Genomic DNA, 18,087 nt, shown 5'->3' on the forward strand with positions numbered 1-18,087 from the left:
CTAAATATTCACTGTTTTTCTCATTTCTTTTAACAGTGAAATGAATGCAAAGGATAATAATGTGAGTTTGTATAGGATGAGCAGCACACCCTGCCGTTAGATCAGTAGATTCATATTTCAGTAGAAAAGCTTTGGGTTCGTGTAGTTTCAGGAACGGCCACAGGGGGGCACTAGAGGCGCACCGCAGCGGTGGCAGCTATCGTTCATGCCTTGATGCATCAATCTGTGTTTAGCAGAACACCTCAAGGTCTCACTCTGAAATAATCAGGACATTCTGATGTAGGGTTCCAAAATTAAAGCCCTTCAAAATCTCATTCATGAGACATTTTGTCTAATTTTAAATGAGATTTTAGAGAAAATGGTGCATTGTTACAAAATAATTTACGACAGGCTAATACGTTGGAATGAGTTACGGGTGAATTGGTGGTTACTAGGACATGTTTGTGATTGAAGCTGCTTCAAATCCCAGCTGGGAAAAATACTGCAGATGTACAGTAACATCTGTCATTTACCGCCAACTATTCAAGAGGAGCTGTGGCTGACAGTGAAACAGCAATACTGCTCTCTTGTCAGGAGATAACTATATATTATAGCACTATTTACTCTGAACAAGAGTTGGTAAAGGTGATCTCAAATTAGCTCTTAAAGCCATATTGAGGAGTTATGATGTTTCGCTGTTAACTTTATCCAACAAACACAAGTCAAACCCGAAGCCTTATATGGATTTTTACAATCTTTAATGTTTCATATCTTCAAAAGTGGCATTAGTTGCTGCACAATCCTCATGGAAAGAACATTTATAGAACATTTTGGGTGTAAATTAGCTGCTTTGTTGTAATAAGAAGTACAGGTACATACAGTATCAACACATTTTTGCTACATACTGTGTATCACTCCAATACACTTTAGATTGACTTGGTTATCATACTTGTATTTATACATTTATCAGATCTATTCTCGTATATACTCTTTCATTAAACAGGTACTCAAAGACGATAACCTGAAGGGGTTCATGGTGCCAAAGTGGAAAGAATTCCCTCCTTTCACTTGGTGCAAATAAAAAACAAAACTAATTCTACTGCATTTAAACAGAGACAGCCCAGTATACCTGCACACAGCACTACATATCACAGTCTTCTCTGCATGTGCTAACCAGTTTTAACCAAACTGCAAACCAGTTGAATTAATTAATCTGATCCAAAAACAACTTGTCTTTACTTATCAGTCGGTATTGTGTGAGCGCACAATAGAAACATTATCACCGCTTTAGACAACCTGTCTGCTTATAGTCGCTTTGTCCTAATCGACCGTTAATCTGTGTCACTTTGTTTTGCCACAAATGTAAAAACCCACTGCGACAATGTGACATAGAGTACAACAGGCCTACTGTGTCACAACTCCGCTAATGCAGATCTCTCTATTCATCATGTTGTATGTTACTAAAATCATTAACATGAAATAATATATTCTGTTAAATTCTGACAGCAACTATAATAAATACTCTTAGACTTAAAATGACTTAGTTCATACAGCCCTTATTCAAACAAAAATATCTTTAGGAAATGACATTAAACATATTTACACAATATTCATGAATAAAGGAGAACACGTGATTTTTTCCAATGAGGTTTGCACTACATAAAACCGTAAAAAGATTGTGCTCAAAAAGATTTACTCACAATGTATACAAGATGTGAAACATTTATCAGAAATGGGTGAAAACAACAGAGGGGCACCGTTGTTTGGGCTGAATTCATGATTTCATAACGAGAAAGACGTTGGAAGCACTTGTTCGCGGCAAAGAACTGAACTTCTATTGCTCATAGAACACAGATTTGATGTCTTTTAAAACAGCAGAGCTCAGCATTTCTGACTCACAGCATTAGGCATTGAGAGAAAATGATTCCTGCCCAGGATCCTTTGCTGCACTGCTGACGAGAAAATGACTTTTGCCTCAATCTTGGGGGAACAAAAGCAGGAGAAGAGATGCGCTCGGTGAAAGGGAGACAAGTGTTTGGTTTGTTGACCAAAGCATCAGTCACAGGGCTCTTAGTGTGGTTTGTTAGTGCTCCACTTAGTAGAACGCTGTGTGGAGAAATCTGACAAACAAAGCCAAAGACGGTATGTTTGTTTGTATACGTCAGTGAATGAGAAAAATATTACCTGTCAAGGTCTGTCTGTGAGACACTGTGTGGTACTCTGTGCGTGGGCTGGTGGTCGTGAGGGCAAATATAAAGTGTACTCTGGTGTCGAAACTTGTATTTTCAGATATCTGTACTATATAGTTTTTGGGCGCCACCTAATACAATTCAAAATACTTGGCGGCAACCTTCCAAAGGGAATGCACTGGATGCTTTTACCTTCATCAGTTTATTCCTGGTTATTGAATCTTAACACAGCTGACAGTGTTAATACCTTGCTGTGCTCATGGAACTACTCAGGAGGGGAAGGTGGGGGGTCCAATCCTCCCATGTGAAAAGAAAAACAAATCTCAATGGGATTTATCCATAGGAGGCAAACTGCAGCAGAGATTTAGCAGGTGTGGAGTTCAAATTAGTTTACTGTCTACATGTGTTGCAGCCAGGGCCACTCAAATAATGTAAATATTTAATATAGCTTTACTTTCACAATGTTAATCTGATTAAAAGGGGTTTAATGTGTTATATAAAATCCATTATGGACACTTTTCCAGGCTTAGAGCTACTCTAAAGATTTCTCCTGGGAAGAATTAGAACCTCTTTTACGTTGGTTTTGTTTTTACAAGTGGCTATAACCCATAATTTTCCAATAACAATGCATCAAAAGATTCGTGTAATCTGAAACGGGCCACTTGAAAGTGATGAACCCAACAGAGAATTATCACCCAACTCTGCTGTTCCCCTTAACTTTATATGGAACATTTTAGCATCTTTTGGCTCATTGTTTCGGTTTTCCAATCTGCAACTTCACTGTTTTGATTCACTCTCACCGATTGTATTGCATGGTTTAAATGTTATATTTCATTTTTTTTTAGAAAAAGCTCTAAAAACCCACTGTGCACTACCTGTCCAGCAACAAAAGCAAAAAGACATCGTGAGCAGCCAGCTAATGAACACTGTGGAGCATTTAGCAGCTAAATAGATGGATGGATATTTCCCTCAGGAGTTAGCTGAGACCAAACTGGAGCTAAAAGGAGAGTTCATGTTGGGATTATTCATCACATGGCCAGAAAACACAAAATTAATGATAATGTTGGTTCATATCTTCTACATGTGTAAATAGGCAACCGTTCGCTAACAAGTTTGCCATGTCAGTGTGGTTCGCAGATTGTTTCTGCTGCCTCCAAGCGGCCATAAAATCAATTACTGCAGGCTTAAAGGACCAGAGTGTATGATTTAGTGGCATCTAGTGGTGAGTTTCCAGATTGCAACCTATTGAATATCGTCTTTCCAAGTGTGTAGAAGAACCATTATGGTGGCCTTCTTGTGCATTCGCGCTACCAAAATTCAAGCTGCCACTTCAACATAGAAATTAAAAAGGCCCTCTCTAGAGCCAATGTTTGATTTGGCCGTTCTGGGCTACCGTAGAAAATTTGCCGGTGAAACATGACAGACTCTGTGATGAGGACCTAAGGTAACGAAACCGAAACCATTCCTAATTTCAGGGGATTAAACACTAATACAAATGATAAAATAGGAATATTCCATTTCTGCCAATAGATCCCCCTAACTCCTACACACTGGTCCCTTAAAAAAGGTGTTTGCCAAACCTAATTGGTAGCATGTCCGGCATCTGGGAAGATATTAAGATGCTCGCTTTCAGATGTGGTACTTTAATATACAGCATGATATAAAAGGATTTGATGAAGGTGAAGACTGCAGACTCGGACTCAGACTTGTACAGGATTGCGAAATCTAAGGTAGCACTTGTGTGTGTGTCTGTGTGTGTGTGTGTGTCTGTGTGTGTGTGTGTGTGTGTGTGTGTGTGTGTGTGTGTGTGTGTGTGTGTGTGTGTGTGTGTGTATGTATGCGTGTGTCAAAGCTGGCACCAGATTAATTGATTCGGCTAACTATAGTGAATTTCAATGATGTCTGTGCTTTATGATGTTTTATATCCACTTTAGAGGCTAAGAGGGGTTTGTTCATTTAGAAGTGCATGTTTTGTACTCTATGTGTATGATGTGTTTATTACTTTGCATTTGTTCTTTTTGTTTGACTCCTAATTCATCCGCTACAAAAGCACGTCACACTTCAACCAAATGAAATGTTCATCATCACAAAATCCTCTCTGCTCTTACAGCAGCACTATTAGAACAGACCCTTATGGAAGCTTTTTTTCTGGACATGCGTGCAATCGTTGTTAACACTTCACTTCATTGTGCGTTTCCTGAGGGTGTTGCGGCCATAAACTTTCACCAACAAGTTGGGTGAATGCGTTGCATTAACTGTTGAGAGTTCGTAGCAGCAGCTGTGGACACTGTCCTTTGCTGTACATGCTTCGGAGACGAGATGAGAAATGTCTAACGCTCCAGGCCTGGAGGTGCCTCAGTGAATTCCCCTGCAATGCTGCCCGAGGTTGGAAATGGCAAACAGGCATCCACACACGTCCACACACTCTTAGTTAAGACCCAGACAGCTTGGTAGTGAGAGACCCAGATCCACAGTGACTTCTTCCCTTTCCCCATCCCCCGAGGAAACAAAACACACGGCCATGTTCATTTGTTTGTCTATTTTTCCTCATCTCTCTCCTCCCTTTCTCTTCATTTTCTAAAGAGTCCCAGCCTCTGGCTCTCACACTGTCCCTCTCTCTCCTCCTCTCCCTCTCTCTGGTCGGGATGGAGGCTGATGGGAGCTGACGTGATGGTGGCATTGTCCTCACCGTCAAGTTAATGTGACCCCGGGGACGCTGTCCCTGTGTGCTTGGCCCGATGGTACAGACTGTAAAGCGCTTCATCGTGGAGAGAGGGTGGGAGAGGCCGAGAGGGGGTGAGAAAGAAACGAGGAGAAAGCGGCTGTGCGTGGAGGTAGACCGAGGGATGCAAAAGAGGTCTTTTTTTTTTTTTACAAGAACAGGAGGAAACTTGTCATAGAACTGCACAAGAAGGCCTCCATGCATGGGGGCCTGGAAATGACCTGAACTGAGTTATTTAGAGTTGAGTTATGATGACACCGGACCTAAATGGTATGTCATGTATAGATTGCAGTGAGAAATGTCAAGCCTATCTAAAATAAATGCAAATTAGAATGTAGACATCATACTTGGTGAAATATAAAATCAACAGTTACTTTGCTCTAACTGGGGTTTCACTTTAAATCCGAATGCTCCATTCATGCTTAAAATAAGGTAAAGATGAAGATTTATGAAGGACTCCCAAACTTCTCAACCACAGCATTTTAGGGAAAACATTCTAATCTCATGTTTGTGACATTAAAAAACAAATGGTGAGAATATTATTATTCCAGTTTATATAATAGGGATATATTACCTATTTCATTTGCTAATGTACGGGTCCCTGTTGCTACATGCAGGGGTGAACAGTTGAACATTTTGGAAAATATGCTCATTCGCTTCCATGCATGGAGTGAGAAGAGCAGATTGACACCACTTTCAGATGTGAGGGCTTTGAAGCTATTTCTTTTACAAAGTGGACAAATGGTGCCTTTGCAATGTCCAGGTCCATCCCGTGATGGCATTGGGCCCAAAAAGACTTTCCCCCAACAACTCCCAATTGGGAAAGAGACGTCTGTAACCCAGCGGATCTTTTTCTTTTCGGTAAATCAACTTCCCTTTACCAACACTTGAATAGCCCTTATTTAAATCATTAAGGCTCTCAACGTTGTAAAATGCAACAATAGCCAATCCAGAGTTATTTTCCTTCCTTCGTTCATGTGAATGAGCCTGAGAACGACGCTGGGTTGGGAGGCGGGGTTAAGGGAATAGTAGGAGTAGTAGCTCGGTAGTAGCAATGCTATGGCTCTATGCGGAAGATCGCTTGAAGATCCGGGTAATTGTATCCAAATATTATTCTCTGAAGACAAACTTTTTTTGCTTCGTGCACAACTGAGCAACTTCAATGAACGGGGCGCCGCCTCCAACGCTATATCCGCCTGGATTATACATCCAGGCAAGAGAGCCTATAAGTGTATTTCCCAAAATGTTGAACTATTCCTTTCAGGTTGAGGGAGTAGTGGGTGGGTTTAGCAGTAGGCTACATGCTGTGTGTTGCAGTTCCTATTGGTTGCCAATAAAGGTAAAAGATTTTCAGTGTCAAGTTTAGGTGAACGTTTCCTGAGGTCTGACTCACGTAGGTGAACCACAGAAATGAATCTTAAAGGTTATTCAACACATTTACAACAAATCCAGCAAACCTGACCATGAGCCAGGTTGTTGTTCTACCGCCACATGTGTTGATGACCTACTGTACCTAAATTCAACCGGACTTACCTGACTAACACAAACTCATTCTGCATGTCTGCCAAATCTGACAGGAAGCCAACAAGTAAAACCTCTTCACAGACAAAATGAAGCTCTGCTCTAAGATCTGGTACATGGAAGAGTTGTTCCGGTCTCCATTGCCTATTCCTGTAATGCCTGTACAACCACAATGAAACCACAAAAACTGTTGCGGTTGAGAATTTGTGAAGGCTGTGTGACCTTTGGGAGCCCGAGAGTGGTAGATTTCCTTTCAGGCACAGTCTATATACTTTATATGATCAATGTAAAAGACCCTTGCTGGAGTACAATAATAATCTTTACCTAATGTGTAAAGAGCAGTGGTTCTGCTACGCTGCTTTTCTCCTGAATCTCACTGTTTCCACTTATCAAAACACTCCTTTTCATCTTGTAAATCCGAATGTGTCTTAATACTCCTCCCCTGTTGGGCCAACTGTCCCAAACTCTGGCATTTAGCTAACACCAAAGCTCTTTGTTAGTATGTCAAACATTACAGCGGGCCGCTCTCTGACGCCTCGATGCTCAGACGGTCACCTCAGTCGAACTGTGGGTGGAGTAGCTCTTCTGCCTGTTGTGGTGGTAGTAGGAGGGTTGGGATGGGTGCTGCCCCTGGACGTGCTGCCCCTGTATTTGCTGCCCCTGTAGGTGCTGCACCTGTATTTGCTGCCCCTGCACGTGCTGCCCCTGCACGTGCTGCCCCTGTATGTGCTGCCCCTGCCCTGCCCCCCCTCCAGCTCCTCCATACATCCCTCCGTAGGGCTGGCTAAAGATGTCCTGCATGTCCTCTATGCTTCGCTGCCTCCGGGTCGAGTAGCCATGTCTCCGGGCAGAGCTGTGCATGGCGGAGGGGGCGTGCCCCGGGTTAGAGGCCTGCCTGTGGACGTGGCGGCCTGTCGGCTCCCAGGCTTTGAAGGCCGAGCTGGAGAGCTGCGGGTGCATGCTTGTTTTGGGCAGGTGCGATTGCTCCAGGTGGCTTGAAGGGATGGAGATGGAGAGAGGGGCGTGGAGGTCGTGGTGCGCCGACACAGGCTGGTGGATGTAGGACTTCTCTTTGGGCTGTACAGGCACATGCTGGAAGGAGGGAGGTGCCACAGGCTGGTACTGGGAGAAGTCCATGAGCGGGAAGCTCTTGTAGTAGCTACGAGACGCACTGTGCGCTGTAACGAAGAAAAGGGTGGGCGAGAAAAAGTAACATTCATCAGAGAGTTAAAAAGTATAATTTCTGTTTATTGCAACTTATTCTTTACGTAGTTTCAGACATCATTTCTATCTCAAGTAATTGCGGATGAAACATGAGCATGTTAGCTTCACTCATTTGGAAGACATTTTAACTATGTAGGTAAAATATTTTAGGTACTCTCGGTAAAACTGTCTGACCGCGCCTTTCTTGCCCTGTCGCAGATCATTGTAACAATATCACCAAATCTCCGCAGTTACTGTCGTGATCACAATGCATCATAACCGATAGAAACGATCACCAAAGACACAAAAAGCTCACTTGGTAGAGTGGGCGCCCCATTAGGTGGCACTGTGTCTATCAAACAAAGGCAAAAATCCCACAAAATTACTCTTCTTAAATTAGAATTAACGGGAGTAATTCTATAAATTACTGTGTTCTGTTTGTAACCTTTAACAACTAGGCCAGTACAGCAAACACATGCTGTGGGCTCCTTAAACTTGTTTATACTTTAGAGTCATTTTCAATCTGTCACAGTCTGATCCAGTTCTGAGTCACATGCAGAAGTAGCCTCAAATGAACTGTCAATGTGTAAACACGGAGTTTGTCATTGTAGAAACACTTACGACTGAATCACACCAGTAATCCATGATGCACTTATGTCTGGACCTGGAGGCTCCAACCTGTCAGCAATGTTGTCGTTTTGTGCTCCTCAAAGTATTTTAGAAACTTTTAAAGGGACACCATGGAATTTAAAAAAAAAGAGATAACACATTCTTCTTCTTCTTACAAATACAAACTTAAATTGTTAAACGGTAAAACCCGCTCTGAACTTGATACATTCGGGGGTTTTGCCGCTTGAGCCTCTCTTGGTCTGTTATGACCAGGAGCTTATGGTGGCTAATGTCAGCTAATGTTAGCAAACTTTAGTGAGTTACTGCTGGTTAACTGACACTCACTGAGCACATTTGCTGACTTTAAAAACACTAAAACAGTTCAACTTATGATGAAAGGTAATCAGAGAGGTGAGTTAGAAGAGGGACAGCAACGAGGAAGTGAAGGACGGCGGAAGTGAATTTGAAGGAAGGAAAGGATGAAACAATATGATAGTTTAAAAAGCGAGTTGACAAATAATAAATATAAGTATTACATATTAAAAAAAGTATAAAGGCAGTGCCTGGCAGGATGGGTCAGTGTGAGCCATCAGAACCACAAACAAGAGGTCACTTTTTCTCCCTTTACTTATATGGTTTCCAGAAATTCAGGAGAAAAAGAATACGTTAAATGAGTTGAAAGATCACACAGAGAGAATCAGAGGACAGCAAAGGATGGTCAGGATGAGGTGGAGGCTTTGAAGAAGATCAAAGGGGAAAGCTGGTGAGTTAAGTATTTCCAATTGGTGTATGCCCTCAAGGTGAATTCTAGCGGTATTCCTCTCTCGCTGGAATACGAGAGGGCATAGGGCAGGGAGAGTGATGAGGGGGGGGGGGGGGAAACTGAGGAGTGCAACGGAGATGATGGAGGTAAAGGTATGTGTGTCAGGATGTAGGGACATTGCAATGAAGGTTTATAAATACCCTCGCCCTAAGTCCGGAGTGTGTGTGTGTGTGTGCATGCATGTGTGTGTGTCATTGCATGAATGTCACAGAGAATTATTTAAATAAACTAAAAACTGAGGTCATCGCCGCTAGCTTCCTGGCTACATGAACAGTAACCTTGTCTCTGTGTGTTTTTATCATTTTCTGTCCGGAAGCCGGAGTCCTCTAACAACAGCTGTTTGTTTTCACCTTTTTTTTTTTCAAATGCTACTATTTTGTACCCAGTAATTATTGAAAATAGTCGAAAACTTTGAGAAGGAAATGTTCATATGAAGTTGTGCAATATCTGAATGTCCTGTTTGCAGACCATTTGGTAAAGCTGTACGTCTAAAGCACACTTCCTACATTATCTGACAGTTCATGTCTTTTTTAATCATTTTATATTTCTTTAACCACCTTTTGAAGTTTATTTTAAAGTATGTAGCCATCAAGTGTATATTAACGCCCTTTAACTGGGTTCTCGTTTCATAACGAGTTAACCGGAGGCATTCAAAAGTCACCTGGAGATATCATTCACAACCGACTAACGCTAACATCATTTAGCTTGTAAACCAAAGGTAGCCTTTTGCTCTATCCGGGCATCTAATTGTACTGTATGTGTGCAAAGAGCTGCTTGAAAATGACTCTCGATCTCAGTCAACCTTCCATTGTTAATCAATGTTAAAACTATCTATCATAATAAGTAAGTGATTTGCCTTTGGCTCCCTTTTAGAGGATTGCTTTGTTCTGTACACTATTACACCCACTGCTATTCAAGGACGAGAGCACATGTATGTGTGACCTTTGCCGACATGAAAGGGTTTGAACAATCACCTGGTAACAACCCTACAGCGTCTTTTCTGGTGCTGTAGTAGCTTCACAGTTACATCACAAATCTCTTACGTTAGAAAAACGTGTAGTAAATGTATTACATTCAGGAAAGTTGTGCACAAAGTCAATAGTCTGTTTGGATAGATTTGTGTCCATTTGTGATACTGTGAAGTATCTTTTTAGCCTTATGCTGCATCCTGGTTCACACTCAATAGTTTTCTCTATATTGGGTAGTAAATTGGGATTTGGGACCGTCATGAAGCAGAGACTGTGACCATAACTGGTGTAGTGCTGCATAACATACAGTATTTGATAAATCAATTAAATGTGAAGCTTAGCATTATAACGTTTATAGCCAAAAACGGTAACACTGCAAAGGGTGCAAATCGAATACATGGTTAAAGGCCCAATGTGTATGATTTAGTTGCATCTAGTAGTGTGTGGCAGATTGTAACCCACTAAATACCCCTCTGTCCTCCTGTCCTCTGCCCTCCTGTCCTCTGCCCTCTTGTCCTCTGCCCTCCTGTCCTCTGTCCTCCTGCCCTCCTGTCCTCCTGCCCTCCTGTACTCCTGTCCTCTGCCCTCCTGTCTTCCTGTCCTCTGCCCTCCTGCCCTCCTGTACTCCTGTCCTCTGCCCTCCTGTCTTCCTGTCCTCTGCCCTCCTGCCCTCCTGTACTCCTGTCCTCTACCCTCCTGTCCTCCTGTCCTCCTGTCCTCCTGTCCTCCTGTCTCCTGTCCTCCTGTCCTCTGCCCCTCTTGTCCTCTGTCCTCCTGTCCTCTGCCCTCTTGTCCTCTGTCCTCCTGTCCTCTGTCCTCCTGTCCTCTGTCCTTCTGGCTCCTTTGTCTCAGCCACTCAGCCAACAGAGAAGTTAACAAAAGAAAAAGCTTTTGGCCGTTGTGCGTGTTGTGCGCGCGTAAACATAGCGAGAGACTGTGGACAGCTGATTTAATTAGGTTTCACTTTTGTTTACATGCCGTTGATTGTTGCACAGATGTATTGATAAAGTATTGGCTTTCAACCCACAAATATTTTATTGCATTTCCAGTAACAAGCGTAGTTGTCCGTCAACTTGAGTATCCTTCACTTCACTGGGTTGTCTTCTCTGCTGTGTGTATCTGTGTTTGTGTGTATCTGTGTTTGTGTGTATTTGTGTTTGTCGTTGGAGCGGCTCAGCCGACAGAGAGAGCAGAGCAAATAGGCTCTGCAGCGTGACAATAAATGAAAACAAAATATAAAAAATTACTAATAAAACACACGAGTAATGACGGGGCTTATCACGAGTCCGGTAATTTAGCATCAGGGCCCATTCAAGGGATGCATCACAATGACTTCATGTGTTTAGTTCAGACTTCATAGATTCTCAATTAAAGAATGCTAATTCACAGTTACTTCATACATTAATTCACGTGGAACCAAATTAGTTGGACTCCAGTTACATAAAAGTTCATTTCAGACATATTTAATCTTGTTTTTTAACAGTTTGACAATTTGTTTTTCTTAGGATGGCAAAGTCATGATCCGCCGTACTCTGGCCTGCATTTGTTTCCTTTGTTGGTCGGGTTGGTAATATTGAGGCAAACAATGAGGTGCAGAGAATTTCTCATAACAATGGAAAAAACCACAACAACTCAGGTTGTAAATGTGGAATAAATACCACTGAGTCATGCAGCAACATGTTAACGTTTGCGTCTGACGACCATTTTGATTAAAAATTAAAAATGTATATTGAAATAGGTACTGTTCTGCTTTCAGAGGGGCATAGCACATGCATGGGTCTGAATTCATGATGCCTCCTGCAGTGATTCATGCATTCAATCATCATGAGTCATGCATTAGTTAAGTATATGATTCATACCTTTTTTATAAAGTGTTTTGTGGGAATTCTTGAGGGAACTACAATTGAATACATTTCACTCTTCAAAACTTCACTAAATATTGTGGAATGTACATACATTAAAGATTTAAAACTCAAAACACTGATCAAAGCAGCCGATATTAGAACGAATCCACCAATGATGTGTTAGTGTGCAAGTGGGACACCTAAACATTTCTTATAAATATGAAAATCATGTAAGATGGAGATGTTAGGAATAGAGACAAACTGGGGGAAAAAAAGTTGTTTTTCTCTCTAAGTAAAGTTAAATTCCGTTCCCTAGGCTTGTCTGTAGGCCACCATTCATCAATCAATCACGCAGTCACACTGTGAGACGGTTACTAATATCTAACCAATCCCACCACAGACAGGAGCAGCGTGGGCTTTAATAAGATCAGCTCTCTGTTTCCCAAGACGAAAACAAACTCTCGTCAGTTGACACCTGCTGTACTGCCAGCCTGCTGTACTCCAAAGGTTACTGTGCCAGTCGGAGTCAGCGTCAATTTTGTGTGTCGACTTACCCACAGCTTTGAGGGAGGTGTATTTGTTGAGGCCCACCATGCTGTGGTTGCTGTGTGGGTGTGGAAGCCCTTGTCCAAACGGCCCGTAAGCTGAGTTATTCAGATGGTACTGTTCTGGTAGGAGACAAGCAGACAGAGAGGCAGAGTCAGTTTGTGGAGATTACAGCAGTCCAGAGTGTGTCCTGTCTCATATGTACAATTTATGTTTTCCATCATAACCACAACCGTAGTGTTTTAAAGATGACGGAACCAGACTGTAGTTGCCATATGCAGATAATGAGGAGTTTTTAAAAAAGGCTGGTATTGGTGGGCTAATTCAATTTGTCTCTCCAGGATGATTTTTGGATTATAATATAGAACATTGAGTAGTTATTTTGCTGTCAAGAGAGAGCAGATGTGCGTGCATGTTGGCGGTCAGCTGGTCATCAGCTTTCTTTGCAGCGTGTTCAAGTGCAACCTTTGTTTTTCTTAACACTGGTTGAACTGGGAATCTCACAGGTGGGAATGTGGACTGTGGAAGCATCACGTAAATGCCGGATTAACACGAGTTGTCTCCCTCCAGGCCGGGGACTTTGTGTTAGACAGGAGTCCCAGGCCTGACGGCCAGGCAGTCCCATGCTAAATGAAGTGAGGTTAATGAACAATGGAACAAACTAGCTGAGAGAGTGGAGCCCTGGCTATTAGCATTAATGAAGTCCATTGATGCAGCCAGCACACTTGATCTCAGCCTCAGGGATAGATGAGCACACATGTAGCACTCACGAATGTCCGATGACACACACACACACACACACACTCGCACAAGCATAGACAGCGTGCTTTATCAGGACATTTGGATGAGAGCAACAACATCAGTGGTAGGTAGCATTATTGTTTTAACATCTTTAACCTATAAAATGTGTGTTCGTGCTTGTGTCAGTGCCTCTTTGTGCGTGAAATTGACAGTAATGCGTATTGATATGCTCGCCAATTTGCCATGCACAAATCAAGTCTATTTGCATAAGTGTGTGTGTGTGTGTGTGTGAGTGTGTGTGTGTGTGTAGCGCTGGGAGAACCGCAGCATCAGAGACAGAAGATTTCATCACATCTGTGACAGTCAGTTCTAAGACGGGCACACAGGAAAGAAGCACACAGAGTGAGAGAGAGTGAGAGAGAGATGTGGAGGATAGCAGTTGAAAAAATTAGAAAATGATGCTGTAGGCGGAGGGGTGGAGAAATGTCAAGAGTTACTTAGTCTTTACAGTAACAACATTTGCACTTATAACTCTGAGCCTCTACTTCATTCACTTTATACACACACACACGCACACACACACTATTATCAATATGCTGTAGTTTAAGATGATTAGCTAGGAGGATGCTTCACATCTTATAAGATGCATCGTTTGTGAGTGTGTATTTGCGTGTGTGTGCAGACGCAGGAAAATCCTCTTGTGTAATTCAGCATGTGCCAAATTAGTGGATTATCAGGAGAAGACCCATTTTATACCGTCATCCTCATCATCACCACCATCATCATCTACTATCTTCTCATCATCATCGTCATTGATTAACAGATGAATGATTAACACACACTAGTGGCACTGTATATTAACTGGTTGAGAAGCTCAGGTCTCTGAAGTCTTCTGTGTGTGTGTGTGTGTGTGTGTGTGCATTCTCCACTGATGTAAATGCTTTTCAAATTTAATAACTCCACATAACTCTGATCACTGGTGGAAAAATAACCAGTTTTCCTGTGAAGATCTTTTATATTTATATTTAATATAATTCTTTCTTGCCAGATTTCTACTGTACCATCACATCTTTCTCCCAGGGTTGTATCAAGTCCTGCTTTTGTTTTTGTTTTGGTATCAAATTTGTAAGATTTCTGGCAAACTACAGCATTATCCTGTATTGACAGATGTTTGTAAGTACAGCAGATGTAAGTCAGCTGTATTCAGGCTCCCGCAGCAGATTTTTAAAACAGTTTTGCATTGAGCGTTGGAGAAAAGATATATCCTCGGGTTTTCTCCCAAAATCAACTTTATTCTATTTTGAGCCACACACTCAATGACCTCACTTTACAGGAAGTGATACACACGATGCCCATGCTGATGTCCTCATGCCCATCTGCACTTACACTCATCCACGCAGAAATACAAACAAGAGCAATTTAATGAGTCTGTCTGCTTGGCCAAACCCTCTTTTAAGGTACAAGGTCTCGGTGATTGCGTAATGGAGTTAGTATGTAAGTGTGTGTGTGTGTGTGTGTGTGTGTGTGGGTGTGCAAGCCACTACATAAAACAGTAACCGAGGGAATTAGGAGAAGTTCTGGTTCAGGGTTGTGGATGTTAAAACTCCAGCATGGTTGCACATATTATTTTCTCCATTAAGCACCACCAAGTTGAACGTCTGGCATCGAGATCTTTTAAGCGCGGAACAAGAGGGCAGGAACGCTGCTTAATGAGTTATGTAATATCTCCTCTCTCAGCGGGAATTGCAGGCAGCGGTCGATTAAGGTGTACAAGGTGTTCTAAGATCAGGCTTCCTTTGTATCATCTGTCTAAACGATTCAGGAGTGTGGCTGACAGATCTGAGGGAAGAAGAGAACGACTTGGTGTGTGTGTGTGTGTGTGTGTTACCCTGGCATAGCACAGATCTTTTATTTCCGTTAAAGTAACGATACCACAGTTTAAAAATACCCTGGTACAAGTAAAATCATTCAGAGTAAAACAGCTCAATGTACTTGCAGTGTCAAAAGTACTCACTTTGCTAAATGATTCATCTCTATCTTCAAAGTCCTGGAACATTTTTACTTATGCAAACAAGAAAATAATTTGTACACACAAGTTATTACTGTGTGCTACCAGATGAAAAAAACTGTCTCTGCACTAATTGTTTCTCACATAAATCCCAGCATAGCTTCGCACAACTCCAACCTGGGCAGGTCTAATCTACAGTGAGGGCCAGCCAGGCCTTTAATGTATACCAACACTTCATGTTTAATAAGATGATCATACGTTTGATGTCAAATCCAAGGACCCAGTAAATACAGCTGTCAAATACTTGCAGAGGAGTAAAAAGTACAATGTTTATCTTTTAAATGGAGTGGAGTAGAGGAACAAAGCAGCAGAATAGTAAAGTACCTCAGAATAGCACTTAGTAAATTGATTTGATTTACTAGCTTTTCATTCAGCGATGTCCTCTAAAGTTGGTCATCTTTTCTTTAGAAGAAGTATAAATAGACAAGAAAAGAATACAATGCGGACATTCTCTGATTAACAGGGATTTTTTGGATGAAAAGAAGGATATATCTTTCTGTCATCATGTGAAATGCTAGGTTATCAATAAAATAACAGTAATATTCCACACTGTGCTGGATATTTTGTTTCCAGCTTGTCTGGAATATACTGAGGTTTAGCAGAAGCACTAATGATGGTGAGACGTTTAGATTTAGATTCATATTCAGGTCAGCAACTTAACAAGAGTTTAAGTTTTTAGGAGTAGTTAAAGAACTTTTTTGATGAAATGGGATTCCTTTCTCTGTCTCTCGCGCACACACACACACACACACGCACACACACACACACACGCACACACACACACATACACCTATATACATATCCGCCTGCTGTTGGCACTGGCATTCTATTGTGAGTGCTCATGACCGTGAAACACAAAGAAAGCCAATGAGGTCAACATGTGTTTCTGAACATGGTGCGTATTTTGTGTATGAATGTGCATCTCCGAGCGTGTATTTGTGTGTGAAACGATACACAAAAGCAAGTCTTAAGTGCCGTGGGGAAAGTGACAAAGGAAAGAGTGCATTGCGTGGTGTCTATCATCACCAAGATGAAATGTGAACGTCCCCGTATGTCTCTGAGAGAGAGAGAGAGAGAGAGAGTGACGGTACAAATAAGCAGCCTTAAGTGCAGAGAATAAAGCTAGAAAGCCAGAGTGCGTATGTGCGTCTGTCATCAGTGAGACCGTATGTGACAGTCTGTGTGCATCAACATTTACCGCAGCAGAGTCAGAGCAGAAGAACACAATCCTCTCCCACCCCTACGCACTTAATAATCCTCGCTCTGTGCCATGTGATCTGCTGAGTTGGTCGTACACATGCCTTTTGTCGGAACAATCGACGATTCAAACAGAGATAAATAATTTACAAGAATAAGTAGTTTGTCTCTCATGACCCCGGGGAAGAGTTGAGAGTGCAGGAAAACATTTTGGAGGAGTCTAGCACTCAAAAAGCAACTCTTCTGACAGCTGAGTAAGAAAAAAGGTGAAGTTTGTGTTAGGAAGAGTGATTTGTTACTGGGTCATGCTACTGCTGCAGTCGTCTTTGATAAATAGGTCATCGCTTTTTGCTTCAAGCTTTCTTTCTTCAATGAGTCATAATTGTTGGAGACTTTTAGGCCAAACATTTGCCTCCTTTTTTGGCACATGTAACTATATAAAAAAATAGAAGCTCTGATTTCTCACTTTTTGGCATATCTACCCGTTAAAGACAAGAATTTTGACGTAAACAAACTAAAAAAAAATGTTGACACACATTTAGCATCTAACAAGATATGAATAATCAACACAGGCCACAGGATAGAAAAGTATTTTTTTTATTTCACTGTCTTTGCAGCGAGCCCACGTAACTTTGTTTCACTGTTGCCACTGTAACAACTACAGGATAATAGTAAATGCGAATGCTAAAGCATCTTGTAACGTCCTATAAAGTATACGGAAGAGTTACGAAGTAGGTTAACTGACTCAGAATGGTCATTGTTACACAACAATCTAAAGTTTGCTAACATTAGCTTTAGCTAACATTAGCCACCACAAGCTATTGGTCATACCAGACCAAGCTAAGGCTGCGGCAGCAAAACCCAAATGGAGTGTGTTGAATTTAGCAACGGAGTGTTTTATTGCTTCTGAATGAAACTTTTCAGTTGTACGAGGAAGACTTTGTCATTTCTTTTAATCTAAAGTTACATAGTCTGGCATTAAAGAGAATGACAGCCACAGAGCGAATGGCAGCAGGCCTTTTAACACTTGCCTCCAACCATTTGAAATGTGTTTAATTACTGTTGTGTGTGAAGAGCATTACTTTTTCCAAAGGTCTCTGTCTGCCATCTTGTCTACTATGGAAAAACCAATACTGTTCATCTGTTTTCTGCCCAGGCAATCTATTTAGTGTTCCACTTTGTCCCGTAGCTCAATTAGGGAATGTTTTGCATTTGCAGAGTAATCATACAGCGTGCGCCACCTTAAATTCACAGTCTCGGTATCTGAGACAAAGGAAGCAAAAAGATTCCTGCAACTCTTGTACTGGTGGGAGGTGGTTCATGATGTGATGACCTTCAAAGGTCAATCTGGGAGTTTTCTTCAAACCGTGCTTTGACCAAAAACAATTCAATGTGTAGACGTTTTTTCCGGAGATGTGTTATACAACAGAGTCTTCAGACAAAGTAAGTATTTTGAACTAACTTTCAGTTTTTATGGATCGCAAACAGCCAGTGGACATTTTCCCGCTCTCGGAAGAAGAGAGTTTAATGTGCATGGATGTAAAACTCATTAGCATCAATATCATCACTGATTTCTCTGCCAGGTCCCCTCCCTTTCGCTACACTGTCACTTCACATTAAGAAGTGGACTCACTCGTGTCCCATGCCAACATTTACTTTGTCGTTTTCTGCCACATG

General features: G+C 41.7%; 1 protein-coding gene across 1 annotated transcript in view; it reads right to left on the reverse strand.

Moving 5' to 3' along the window:
• Positions 1 to 6,954: 6,954 nt before the first annotated feature.
• Positions 6,955 to 18,087, reverse strand: part of shisa8b (shisa family member 8b) — a gene marked incomplete at both ends in the record, with an annotated part of 28,083 nt that continues 16,950 nt past the window's right edge. The window contains 2 exons of the mRNA XM_079183283.1: positions 6,955 to 7,589; positions 12,413 to 12,526. Coding sequence (XP_079039409.1) covers positions 6,955 to 7,589; positions 12,413 to 12,526 — 749 coding nt within the window. The remainder of the gene's footprint in view (positions 7,590 to 12,412; positions 12,527 to 18,087) is intronic.

This window comes from Pholis gunnellus (genome assembly GCF_910591455.1).
Source record: "Pholis gunnellus genome assembly, chromosome: 21".
NCBI classification, from domain to species: Eukaryota; Metazoa; Chordata; class Actinopteri; order Perciformes; family Pholidae; genus Pholis; species Pholis gunnellus.